A 14,441-nucleotide genomic window follows, 5' to 3' on the forward strand; every position below is an offset into this window, starting at 1 on the left:
AAGATAAACCTATTGCCTGAAGCAGTAGGAGGGTCAAGGGGGCCAACTATGTCAACCCCTACCCTTTCAAAGGAAACCCCAACCACAGGCAGTGGAATAAGGGGTGCCTTTGGAGTGCCACCTGTCTTGACACTCGCTTGATAGGTTTCACAGGACTTACAAAATTATTTTGTGTCCTCTGACATCCTAGGCCAATGAAACAAGGGAACAAGCCTGTCCCAAGTTTTCATTTGCCCCAAATGTCCAGCTAGGGGAATGTCATGAGCAAGAGTTAGGAGGAACTTTCTGTACTCCTGAGGAATCACTAATCTCCTGGCAGCTCCAGGTTTTGGATCCCTTGCTTCAGTGTACAAGAGGTTGTCCTCCCAGTAAACTCTGTGAGAGTCACTGACATCCCCATTTGCTTGTTTGACAGCTTGCTGTCTTAGACCCTCTAGTGTTGGACAGGTCTGCTGTGCCACACTCAGCTCCTCCCTGGCAGGCCCCCCTTCACCCAAAAGCTCAGCAGTGTCTGCTTCCAGCTACTCTGGTGTAGGTTCTGCACAGGGTGGGAATTCTTCTTCCTCAGAGGTAGAATCCACTGTAGAGGGAGGGAAAGTAGGTACTGATTTACCTTTGCTACCCCTAGCTTTAGGGAGCACTTGGTCCATTCTTCCAGGATCCAAGTCACCCTGTCCTTTTTGCTTTTTGGCCTGAGCCCTGGTCAAAGCAAAAATATGCCCTGGGATGCCCAGCATTGCTGCATGAGCCTCCAACTCCACTTCTGCCCAAGCTGATGTCTCTAAATCATTCCCTAATAGACAGTCTACAGGTAAATCTGAGGCAACCACAACTTTCTTTGGGCCAGTAACCCCCCCCCCCCAGTTGAGATTCACAACAGCCATGGGGTGGCTAAGGGTGTTGTTATGAGCATCGGTTACTTGGTACTGGTGACCAAGTAGGTGTTGTTCAGGGTGGACCAGTTTCTCTATTACCATTGTAACACTGTCACCAGTGTCCCTGTACGCCTGAACCTCAACACCATTTATTAGGGGTAGTTGCTTGTACTTATCCATGTTAAGGGGACAAGCAACCAAGGTGGCTAAATCAATAGCCCCCTCAGAGACTAACACAACCTCTGTGGTCTCCCTAATCAGACCAACCCCAACTAAGTTACCAATAGTGAGCCCAGCTACTCCCTTGGATTGGCTATTAGTAGGTTTGCTCCCACCATCACTGCTATTAGTAGGGACACTAGGTGTAGCAGTAGGGGTTGTAGTGGTAGGAGGCTTGGTGCTTTTCTTTGGACAACTGGGATCTGTTGTCCAATGGCCTTTTATTTTACATAAATAGCACCATGGTTTCTTTTCTTTGTTTTCATTGGAAGAGGATTTGGGCCCACCACCCCCACCAGAGTGTTTTTGTGGGCTTGATGAAGACTCATTTTTAGATGTGTCCCCACCCTTGTCAGAAGACTTACGAACCCTTCTTCTTATTGACATCTTTGTCACCCCCTGCATGAACTTTTCTGTTCACCCTTGTTCTGACCCATTTGTCTGCCTTCTTTCCCAATTCTTGGGGAGAGGTCAGATCAGAGTCCACCAAGTACTGGTGCAACAAATCAGACACACAATTATTAAGAATATGCTCTCTCAGGATTAAGTTATACAGGCTTTCATAATCAGTAACTTTACTGCCATGTAACCACCCCTCCAAGGCCTTCACTGAATGGTCAACAAAGTCTACCCAGTCTTGTGAAGACTCCTTTTTGGTCTCTCTGAACTTCATCCTGTACTCTTCAGTGGTTAAGCCATAACCATCAAGGAGTGCATTCTTAAGAATAGTGAAATTATTGGCATCACTTTCTTTCACAGTAAGGAGTCTATGCCTACCCTTTTCACTAAATGATAGCCATAGGATAGCAGCCCACTGCCTTTGAGGGACATCCTGTACAACACAGGCCCTCTCAAGTGCAGAAAACCACTTGTTAATGTCATCCCCCTCCTTATAAGGGGGAACTATCTTGTGCAGATTCCTTGAATCATGCTCTCTTGCAGGATGACTATGGGGAATACTGCTGCTGCCACCATGGGTTTCTAAACCCAATTTCTGTCTTTCTTTTTCTACTTCTAAAGACTGCCTATCTAAAACCAGCTGTTGCTGCTTGAGCTTCAGCCTGGATTGTTCCACTCTCAATCTATTGAGCTCCCTTTCTAACATTCTGTCATCAGGGTGGGTGGGAGAGGCATGTCTAGAAACAGAAGTATGCTGAGATTGAACAGAAGGAGACCTGGCCCTAACAGATGGCACCCTAACAGCCTGGCTAATAGAAACAGCATTTCTACTATGGTGAGAGTGAATACTCTTACTGTGATGTGAGACCACACTATCAGTATGATGTGACTCAACCTCAGTACCAGCTATGCTAGGTTGTCTGCTAAGGGAGAGGCTAGGAAGTTTCCTCTCTAACTCTTTAGCTAGGGGTGCCCCAGGGTCAGATTGGGAACCATCAGCTAACTTTTCAACAGGAGTGCCAGCTTGGGCCTTATCCTGTTCAACAAGCATATTCACTAACAGTTCTCTAGAGGGATTCTTCCTTACACTTAAACCTCTATCTATGCAGAGACTCCTTGCTTCTTTCCAGCTAAGGTTATCATAAGCAAGTTTGGACAAATCAACAGTTTGGCCTGTGCCAGACATTTCAGACAGTGTTTAAGTGATAGAAAAAAGTGAGAAAAAAGTTTTTCAGAACTTTTTGGAAAGACAGAAAAAAAACTTTTTAAACTTTTTAGAAACTTTTAGAAAGTTTAGAGGTACTTTTCAGCACTTTAGAGAAGAATTGAAAAGAGGAAATGCAAAACTTTGTGGTTAGGTGTACATACACTGAACTTGTTTTGTATATTTTTCTCTTATGAAAAGTACAGTGACAAAAGTGGTAAGTAGTTGCAAAGTACTTATCCCACCGCTGCACAACCAATGTAGGAAGCTGGACTGGCTTGTAGTGAGTACCAAGGGGTACTTACACCTTGCACCAGGCCCAGGTATCCCTTATTAGTGTATAGGGTGTCTAGCAGCTTAGGCTGATAGATAATGGTAGCTTAGCAGAGCAGCTTAGGCTGAACTAGGAGACGAGTGAAGCTCCTACAGTACCACTAGTGTCACTTGCACAATATCATAAGAAAACACAATACACAGATATACTAAAAATAAAGGTACTTTATTTTTATGACAATATGCCAAAGTATCTCAGTGAGTACCCTCAGTATGAGGATAGGAAATATACACAAGATATATGTACACAATACCAGAAATATGCAGTATAGTCTTAGAAAACAGTGCAAACAATGTATAGTTACAATAGGATGCAATGGGGATACATAGGGATAGGGGCAACACAAACCATATACTCCAAAAGTGGAATGCGAACCACGAATGGACCCCAAACCTATGTGACCTTGTAGAGGGTCGCTGGGACTATTAGAAAATATTAAGGGTTAAAAAAATAGCCCACCCCAAGACCCTGAAAAGTGAGTTCAAAGTGCACTAAAGTTCCCCAAAAGACATAGAAGTCGTGATAGGGGAATTCTGCAGGAAAGACACAAACCAGCAATGCAACAACGATGGATTTCCAGTCGAGGGTACCTGTGGAACAAGGGGACCAAGTCCAAAAGTCACAAGCAAGTCGGAGATGGACAGATGCCCAGGAAATGCCAGCTGTGGGTGCAAAGAAGCTGCTACTAGGCAGTAGAAGCTGAGGATTCTGCAGGAACGACAAAGGCTAGAGACTTCCCCTTTGGAGGATGGATCCCCCACGCTGTGGAGAGTCGTGCAGAAGTGCTTTCCCGCTGAAAGACTGCCAACAAGCCTTGCTAGCTGCAAATCGTGCGGTTAGTGTTTTTGGATGCTGCTGTGGTCCAGGAGGGACCAGGATGTCGCCAATTGCGTCTGGGGAAATAGGGGGCGCAGAGCAAGACAAGGAGCCCTCTTAGAAGCAGGCAGCTCCCGCAGAAGTGCCGGAACAGGCACTACGAAGAGGAGTGAAACAGTGCTTACCCGAAGTTGCACAAAGGAGTCCCACGCCGCCGGAGGACAACTTAGAAAGTCGTGCAATGCAGGTTAGAGTGCCGTGTACCCAGGCTTGGCTGTGCACAAAGGATTTCCGCCGGAAGTGCACAGAGACCGGAGTAGCTGCAAAAGATGCAGTTCCCAGCAATGCAGTCTGGCGTGGGGAGGCAAGGACTTACCTCCACCAAACTTGGACTGAAGAGTCACTGGACTGTGGGAGTCACTTGGACAGAGTTGCTGGATTCAAGGGACCTCGCTCGTCGTGCTGAGAGGAGACCCAGGGGACCGGTGATGCAGTTCTTTGGTGCCTGCGGTAGCAGGGGGAAGATTCTGTCGACCCACGGGAGATTTCTTTGGAGGTTCTAGTGCAGAGAGGAGGCAGACTACCCCCACAGCATGCACCACCAGGAAAACAGTCGAGAAGGCGGCAGGATCAGCGTTACAGAGTTGCAATAGTCGTCTTTGCTACTTTGTTGCAGTTTTGCAGGCTTCCAGCGCGGTCAGCAGTCGATTCCTTGACAGAAGGTGAAGAGAGAGATGCAGAGGAACTCTAATGAGCTCTTGCATTCGTTATCTGAGGAATTCCCCAAAGCAGAGACCCTAAATAGCCAGAAAAGAGGGTTTGGCTACTTAGGAGAGAGGATAGGCTAGCAACACCTGAAGGAGCCTATCAGAAGGAGTCTCTGACATCACCTGCTGGCCCTGGCCACTCAGAGCAGTCCAGTGTGCCAGCAGCACCTCTGTTTCCAAGATGGCAGAGGTCTGGAGCACACTGGAGGATCTCTGGGCACCTCCCAAGGGAGGTGCAGGTCAGGGGAGTGGTCACTCCCCTTTCCTTTGTCCGGTTTCCCACCAGAGCAGGGCTGAGGGGTCCCTGAACCGGTGCAGACTGGCTTATGCAGAAATGGGCACCATCTGTGCCCATGAAAGCATTTCCAGAGGCTGGGGGAGGCTACTCCTCCCCTGCCTTCACACCTTTTTCCAAAGGGAGAGGGTGTAACACCCTCTCGCTGAGGAAGTCCTTTGTTCTGCCTTCCTGGGCCAAGCCTGGCTGGACCCCAGGAGGGCAGAAACCTGTCTGAGGGGTTGGCAGCAGCAGCAGCTGCAGTGAAACCCCTGAAAAGGCAGTTTGGCAGTACCCGGGTCTGAGCTACAGACCCGTGGGATCATGGGATTGTGCCAACAATGCCAGGATGGCATAGAGGGGGCAATTCCATGATCTTAGACATGTTACATTGCCATATTCGGAGTTACCATTGTGAAGCTACACATAGGTAGTGACCTATGTGTAGTGCACGCGTGTAATGGTGTCCCCGCACTCACAAAGTCCGGGGAATTTGCCCTGAACTATGTGGGAGCACCTTGGCTAGTGCCAGGGTGCCCACACACTAAGTAACTTAGCACCCAACCTTTACTACGTAAAGGTTAGACATATAGGTGACTTATAAGTTACTTAAGTGCAGTGAAAATGGATGTGAAATAACGTGGACGTTATTTCACTCAGGCTGCAGTGGCAGGCCTGTGTAAGAATTGTCAGAGCTCTCTATGGGTGGCAAAAGAAATGCTGCAGCCCATAGGGGTCTCCTGGAACCCCAATACCGTGGGTAACTCAGTACCATATACCAGGGAATTATAAGGGTGTTCCAGTATGCCAATGTGAATTGGTGAAATTGGTCACTAGCCTGTTAGTGACAATTTGGAAAGAAATGAGAGAGCATAACCACTGTGGTTCTGGATAGCCAAGCCTCAGTGAGACAGTTAGTCATAACACAGGTAACACATTCAGGCACACTTATGAGCACTGGGGCCCTGGCTGGCAGGGTCCCAGTGACACATACAACTAAAATAACATATATACAGTGAAAAATGGGGGTAACATGCCAGGCAAGATGCTACTTTCCTACAATATCCACTGATTTTCTGGATAGCAGAGCCTCAGTGAGACAGTTAGTCATAACACAGGTAACACATACAGGGCACACTTATGAGCACTGGGGCCCTGGCTGGCAGGGTCCCAGTGACACATACAACTAAAACAACATATATACAGTGAAATATGGGGGTAACATGCCAGGCAAGATGGTACTTTCCTACAAGTACCATATACTAGGGAATTATAAGGGTGTTCCAGTTTGCCAATGTGAATTGGTGAAATTGGTCACTAGCCTGTTAGTGACAATTTAGAAAGCAGAGAGAGCATAACCACTGAGGTTCTGGTTAGCAGAGCCTCAGTGAGACAGTTAGGCATCACACAGGGAACACATACAGGGCACACTTATGAACACTGGGGCCCTGGCTGGCAGGGTCCCGGTCCACATACACTAAAACAGCATACATACAGTAAAATATGGGGGTAACATGCCAGGCAAGATGGTACTTTCCTACAGGTACTTAACTTACCTTTGGTGTTTTCTTACACTCCCAGCGCCCCTCTACACACTACTCTTGCCTAGGTGGGAAACTGACATTCAAATTCCACTATTTTAGTATATGGTTTGTGTTCCACCACGCCCATTGTAACCTATGGTGATTTTCACTATTTGCACTATTTTATGACTGTTTACTTACCTGATTTTGGTTACTAGTGTATCTTTTGTGTATAATACTTACCTGCTAAGTGAGTATAGCCTCTAAGATATTTTTGGCCTTGTGTCACTAAAATAAAGTACCTTTATTTTTGGTAACACTGAGTATTGTCTTTCTTGTGTGTAAGGTCTGTGTGACTACAGTAGTATTGCAAAAGCTTTGCAGGTCTCCTAGTTCAGCCTTGGCTGCTCTGCCTACAGCTACCTCTAGACAGCCTGGCGTCTAGACACTGCCAACATTTCACTAATAAGGGATAACTGGACCTGGTCTAAGTACCTTAGGTAACCACTACAAACCAGGCCAGCCTCCTACACGTGGCAGCCGCAGTGGTGGATGTTCCTTCTCCCGCATCACCGCTATGACTTGGAATGTACTTCTCCTCCACCTTGGAACAGCACCCTCCCTTGCAGAATTCAGAAAGGAACTCAAGATCTGGCTTTTCGACGGAGACATCACACCCCAGCACCCAGATACCCCTGGGGGAGACAGTGCTGCGCTCTATAAATACTAATTGAATGATTAATTGAATGCATGCATGCGGCCCTGTCCCTTACTACTCTAACAAGAAGCCTGTGTCTGCTTGTAGTTCTGTCCCTTGTTCATGAAGGGAAGTAAACGGAAGATGATTCTGCATGTAGCCTAATCCTGGCTTTCTGTATGGATGTCATACGCCGCCAATGTCTGCAGAGAGCTGTTCCCCTTGATCCTACATGGACATAATAGGGGCTGATGTCTGAAGGGCCCTGACTCTTGTTGCTGAGTGAATGTATTAGGGAGCTGATGTAGCTCTGTTCCTTGCTTCTGCATTTCCTCTGTCCTTTGTTCTTATGTGGATGTAAAGGGGGAGCAGTGCCTCTATGCAATCATATTCGTTGGTTCTGCAATAGAAGGCTGGTGTCTCCATTTATCCCTGTCCCTTTTGCGTAGAGGAATGTGACTGGGAGCCTGATTCTGATGCAAGCCTGCCCTTGGTTCAGCAGGGCTTGTGACGAGAAAAGTGGCTGAATTGATCTTTTACTCCTACAGGAACCAACAGATTCCTTTCAGTTATGGATTCACAAGGGTGTGTTTCTTTTAAGTCCAATTCATTATTTCCTACGGGATTTATATTTTGGCGGATGGAATATCCATCACCGTCGTGACGAAGTAACTCGTCCGCTGAAATCTAAATCAGGCCCATATTCTCACTACCGCTTCTGCAGTCTTCTCTCCTAATCTCAATTTTTTAAGTCAGTGTAGATGATAATGACCTAGCTCAGGCCTGACAAGCCCAGAGATCTTGTGACAGCATTGTTAATATTGAAAGAGAGGGAGTTTGTATCTAATCAAAGAGATCAGCAGATTGGCGCATGTGATTACAGTGGAGAACTGAAGATGATTTGTCTTCTAGAACATGTCTGAAGGCAATTCTGGGTTTCAATGTCATCTTAAAGGTAGTATTTCAGCATCCACATCCTTCAAATGCCTTGTGTTTGTTTATACTGTATCAAGGGATAAAGGGGCTTGGGAAGACAGGAGGATGCACAGATGGATGGGGGCGATGGATAGATAGAAGGGTGGGTGACAGAAATAAGCTGGTGGCTTAGAAGGGTGAAGATAGATGAGACAGGAGGGACTGACAGCTGGACAGACTGACTCACCTATATGAACCTTCTCTTTCTCCTCAGAATCTCTCTTCTGGGATCCGGACACAGCTCATCCTTCGCTAGACATCTCCATGGATGGGAAACAAGTCACAAGGTTTTCTGCTGCAAAGAAAGTTACCAAGAATATGAAGAGATTTCGTCATCATAATTGTGTCTTCGGAACTGTGGGCTTCACCTCTGGGAAGCATTACTGGGAGCTGAAGGTTCCCACACGCAGTGTCATTTCATATTATTCTGTATTGTGGTTTGTAGGGGTAGCCAGGCAGTCTGTTGCTAGAAAAGGAATCGAACAGAAAGTTCAGCCTGACTATGGCTTCTGGGGTTTGGGTCGTCATATACTGAGTCCTAAGATGTACAGCTCGCCTGACTCACTTTCAGGGCCACTACCATTAGTACGTCGCATTGGAGTTTTCCTGGACTTTGAGGGAGGGCTGGTGTCTTTCTTCAATGCTGAGACCCAGGAGCACCTCTTGACCTACACAGACACCTTCACAGAGAAGGTCTTCCCTCTGGTTTGTAGCTACTGTTCCTCACCTATTGAGCTGAATTAATCTGTGGAGGAGGGGGCCTGTGAATGTATTTCTTTAGTCATTTCTATAATTCACTTCCTTGGAGGAAGTTTTGTTGTAAATCACGTTCAGAACTGATTTAGCTATTTCAAGGAAGTCATTCGCATTTATAAAGATACAGGAATTTGAATTGGCATTGTTCCTGGACATTGTTACAAACATGTATACAAAAGTGCAGACAGTTGTTTCTGCCAATTGAATATTTAAAATAAACATTCTACCAGTTTACAGTCCCTGGCAACTCTGTTCTCATTATTCGCACCAAAACATTCACTATTAATCACTTTCATTTTCTACTGGACATTGTGCCTTAATCTGGTGGACTAGCTGACTGGGCCAAGCACCTGCTGCAGAACTTACTTTGCAAACTGCAGGCCACAGCAGCCTTCATGTTGTGTGCAAGAAGAAACTTCCATTTAGTTCAGAAATACCGTCTCCTTCTCATTTTGTCAGTAGTACTAGGCCAAATACCAAGCTCTTATCCACTATATAGTACCATTGTGGGATTGAACCATGTAAGCAGTAACATCTTCACACTATTCCAATACTTGTGAGGTCCTATCCAACTCATTCCGTTGACTCTGTGCTCGTCATCGTCTGGACCAGACACCTTTGAGCCCATTGTGGATGCTCCACATTCTTATCCTTAGCCTGAGACAACCATAACTGTTTGGAAGAGTTTACACCATCAGTGCACAGAGATTAGAAAGAGGTCACCCCCATCAGCTATGGTGTTGTTGCTGCGCTGTTGCTTGGATGTAGTGGTGTCCAGTTCGCGTAGTCGGGGATGATGCTTCTGTGAATAAGGTTCAAAGCAACATTTCAAAGTACAGTAAATAAAGAAAAGACTGATCTAAAAAGAGAATTTCAGACCAGTAATTTAGAAAAAACTATGAAGGTTTATCAAAATATAAAGGTACAATAGAGAAGGGAAATATAGCTCAGGTCAATAAAGCATCAAACATCCTTTGCCATTGGGTCTCTATGCTTTAAACATGGATGCAGCAACATGGAAAATGTAGAAAAAGACTAAAGGCCTGATTTAGATCCTGGCGGAGGGGATACCCCATCCCAAACGTGACGGATAGCCCATTCGCTGTATTACGATCCCATTATATGCTAAGCGGATCGTAACACGGCGGATGGGATATCTGTCACTTTTGTGACAGAGCATTCCATCTACCAGGATCTAAAACAGGCCCTAAGTTCCGATTAGGAGCAATGTGGTTATCGGTTGAGGGGGTGTGTGAGCCCTTTTTAAGTAACAGTCACAATCCTTGTCAGGGTGATCCACAAAAGTCACTCATTTAACCTGTGCTTAAGCCTCTGGTAGCTTGGCATGAAAGCAGTGAGGATTAACTTACGGGCAATGTATAAAGTATTTATACAGCATTCAATATTTATACTTAGTGCCAGCCTTTGAATGGGAGAAACTAGAGTTTTCCCGCCACAGATGTGCTTGGAATTTCCTTCCTTGCTGCCCTTGACCTAGATTGTCTAGGGTCCCTATAGTCTAATGTGAAATCCTTCTGAAGTGCAAGTGTTGTGTGTGACAGCTCCGCCCTTCCATCCTGCTAGAGCTGGCCCAATTGGCTCACATCTAGTCCCACTTTGTGATACTGTCTGAGAGGAATACACAAAGGCCCACTGCCAACTACAGGTAGTCATGTGACCCAAGAAACAGGCAGCAGGCACCAAATAGGTAGAACAAGAAAATTACAACTTTCAAAGATCCACCTTTATCATTAAGGAGGGTTTTAAATTAAAGTTCTGTAGAGATCAATCTCAACAATGCTACCTGCGCCCAGTCAAAACTTATCACTTATTAAATGGAATAAGGAAACCCAATGTTATCCTGTGGGAGAGGTAGTCAGTTGTGAAAAAAAAAATCATTTGAAGAGTATTCCACTAATAGGATGCGTAAAACTTAAAAGTACATGAACAACATTTTAAATTCACTTCACCCTTCGGACTGGGCTGTTTAGGACCTACTCTAGAGATTACTTTTATGTATTAAAAATAAAGATTTGAGCCTGTCAAAAGGTTTATATTTCCAGGTCAAAATGGCAGTTTAAAACTGCATACAAAGGTTGCAATGGCAGGCCTGCCTGTTTGTCAGTATGTTTAACTGTTTGTCAGTATATTTGACTGTGTTCACTTGGATCTTGCTAACCAGGACCCCAGTGATTATGCTCTCTCTCCCAAAACTCTGTATTTCACTCCTCATTTGGCATAGTGGTGCCCCCTTATAAGTTCCTAGTATATGGTACCTAGGTACACAGTGCATTGGGGCACCAGGGGATCCCTATGGGCTGCAGAATATATTTTGCCACCCATAGGGCGCCTATGCAAAGTGTCTGCAGGCCTGCCAGTGGGTCCTGCATGAAAAGGTGCAAGCACCCTTTCACAGCCATTTTACACTGCACCAGATCACTTATAAGTCACACCTATGGCAGGCCTTCTAGCCCAGAGGGCAGGGTGCAAAGTACCTGTGTGTGAGGGCACCCCTGCACTAGCAGAGGTGCCCCGACGAACTCCAGGACCATTTTTCCAGACTTCGTGAGTGCGGGGACACCATTTTATGCGTGTAATGGACATAGGTCAATACCTATGCCCAGCTACATAATGTTAACTCCGAATATGGTCATGTTTGGTATCAAACATGTTGGAATCATACCCCAATGCTTTTGCAAGCATTGGTTATATGATCCCATGCACTCTGGGGGCTCCTTAGAGGACCCCCAGTATTGCCATTTCAGCCTTCTGAGTTTTTCCAGTCAGCCCAGCTGCTGCCACCTCACAGACAGGTTTCTGCCCTCCTTTTGCTTGATCTTCTCAGGCCCAGGAAGGCAGAACAAAGGATTTCCTTTGGGAGAGGGGTGTTACACCCTCTCCCTTTGGAAATAGGTGTTTAAGGCTTGGGATGGGTAGCCTCCCCAAGCAACCGGTAATGCTTTGAAGGGCACATTTGGTGCCCTCCTTGCATAAACCAGTCTACACCGGTTCAGGGACCACCAGTGTAGGAAGGTAGCTTTCTTCTAGCATGGTTACCTCCATTTTTGTCCTGTTTGTCAGTGTGTTTGACTGTGTCTACTGGGATCCTGCTAATCAGGACCCCAGTAATTATGCTCTCTCCCTTAAATTATGCTTATTTGGATACTGTTAACTCAGCATTTCATCCACAATTGGCATACTGGTGCCCCGTTATAAGTCCCGAGTATATGGTTCCCAGGGCCTTTTGGGTTCCAGGGGACCCTTATGGGCTGCAGCATTTCTTTTGCCACCCATAGGGAGTCCATGCAAAAGGCTTCGACAGGACTGCCATTGCAGCCTGTGTGAAAAGGTGCAAACACCCTTCACTGCCATTTTCAGTACACCAGGTCACTTATAAGTCACCCCTATTGCAGGCCTTCTAGCCCAGAGGGCAGGGTGCAAAGTACCTGTGTGTGAGGGCACCCCTCCACTAGCAGAGGTGCCCCCATGAACCCAGGCCCATTTCCCGGACTTCGTGAGTGCGGAGACGCCATTTTATGCGTGTACTGGACATAGGTCAACACCTATGTCCAACTACATAATGGTAACTCCGAATATGGTCATGTTTGGTAGCAAACATGTTGGAATCATACTGATACCATGCACTCTGGGGGCTCCTTAGAGGACCCCCAGTATTGCCATTTCAGCCTTCTGAGGTTTTCCAGGAAGCCCCATCTGCTGCCACCTCACAGACAGGTTTCTGCCCTCCTGTTGCTTGACCTGCTCAAGCCCATTAAGGCAGAACAAAGGATTTCTTTTGGGAGAGGGATGTTACACCCTCTCCCTTTGGAAATAGATGTTACAGGCTTGGGAGGGGTAGACTCCCCAAGCCACTGGTGATGCTTTGAAGGGCACATTTGGTGCCCTCCTTGCATAAACCAGTCTAAACCGGTTCAGGGACCCCCAGTCCCTGCTCTGGTGCGAAACTGGACAAAGGAAAGGGGAGTGACCACTCCCCTACCTATCACCACCCCAGGGGGTTGCTCAGAGCTCCTCCAGAGAGTCCCTGGGTTTTGCCATTTTGGAAACAAGGTTGGCAGTTGTAGGAAGGTAGCTTTCTTCTAGCATGATGTAGGAGGCTGGACTGGCTTGTAGTGAGTACCAAGGGGTACTTGCACCTTGCACCAGGCCCAGTTATCCCTTATTAGTGTATAGGGTGTCTAGCAGCTTAGGCTGATAGATAATGGTAGCTTAGCAGAGCAGCTTAGGCTGAACTAGGAGACGTGTGAAGCTACTACAGTACCACAAGTGTCACTTGCACAATACCATAAGAAAACACAATACACAGTTATACTAAAAATAAAGGTACTTTATTTTTATGACAATATGTCACAGTATCTCAGAGTGTACCCTCAGAGTGAGGATAGCAAATATACACAAGTTATATGTACACAGTACTAAAAATATGCAGTATAGTCTTAGAAAACAGTGCAAACAATGTATAGTTACAATAGGATGCAATGGAGACACATAGGGATAGGGGCAACACAAACCATATACTCCAAAAGTGGAATGCGAACCACGAATGGACCCCAAACCTATGTGACCTTGTAGAGGGTCGCTGGGACTATTAGAAAATAATGAGAGTTAGAAAACTAGCCCTCCCCAAGACCCTGAAAAGTGAGTGCAAAGTGCACTGAAGTTCCCCAAGAGACAAAGAAGTCGTAATAGAGGAATAATGCAGGAAAGACACAAACCAACAATGCAACAACTGTGGATTTCCAATCTAGGGTACCTGTGGAACAAGGGGACCAAGTCCAAAAGTCACAAGCAAGTCGGAGATGGGCAAATGCCCAGGAAATGCCAGCTGCGGGTGCAAAGAAGCTTCGACTGGACAGAAGAAGCAAAGGTTTCTGCAGGAACGAAAAGGGCTAGAGACTTCCCCTTTAGTGGACGGATCCCTCTCGCCTTGGAGAGTCGTGCAGAAGTGTTTTACCGCCGAAAGGACGCCAACAAGCCTTGCTAGCTGCAAATCGTGCGGTTGGCGTTTTTGGACGCTGCTGAGGCCCAGGAGGGACCAGGAGGTCGCAAATTGGACCTAAAGAGAGAGGGGACGTCGAGCAAGACAAGGAGCCCTCTCTGAAGCAGGTAGCTCCCGGAGAAGTGCCAGAAACAGGCACTACGAGGATGCGTGAAACGGTGCTCACCGAAGTTGCACAAAGGAGTCCCACGTCGCCGGAGACCAACTTAGAAAGTCGTGCAATGCAGGTTAGAGTGCCGTGGACCCAGGCTTGGCTGTGCACAAAGGATTTCCGCCGGAAGTGCACAGGGGCCGGAGAAGTTGCAAAAGTCGCAGTTACCAACAATGCAGTCTGGAGTGGGGAGGCAAGGACTTACCTCCACCAAACTTGGACTGAAGAGTCACTGGACTGTGGCAGTCTCTTGGACAGAGTTGCTGGATTCAAGGGACCTCGCTCGTCGTGCTGAGAGGAGACCCAAGGGACCGGTAATGCAGCTTTTTGGTGCCTGCGGTTGCAGGGGGAAGATTCCGTCGACCCACGGGAGATTTCTTCGGAGCTTCTGGTGCAGAGAGGAGGCAGACTACCCCCACAGCATGCAAAAG

The 14,441-nt window shown here is 46.7% G+C and overlaps 1 protein-coding gene across 1 annotated transcript in view; it reads left to right on the forward strand.

Moving 5' to 3' along the window:
• Positions 1–8,827, forward strand: part of LOC138278788 (deleted in malignant brain tumors 1 protein-like) — a 324,469-nt gene extending 315,642 nt beyond the window's left edge. Inside the window, exon 6 of the mRNA XM_069219306.1 lies at positions 8,298–8,827. Coding sequence (XP_069075407.1) covers positions 8,298–8,827 — 530 coding nt within the window. The remainder of the gene's footprint in view (positions 1–8,297) is intronic.
• Positions 8,828–14,441: the final 5,614 nt, after the last annotated feature.

The sequence above is a fragment of the Pleurodeles waltl genome, unplaced genomic scaffold (genome assembly GCF_031143425.1).
Source record: "Pleurodeles waltl isolate 20211129_DDA unplaced genomic scaffold, aPleWal1.hap1.20221129 scaffold_58, whole genome shotgun sequence".
NCBI classification, from domain to species: domain Eukaryota; kingdom Metazoa; phylum Chordata; class Amphibia; order Caudata; family Salamandridae; genus Pleurodeles; species Pleurodeles waltl.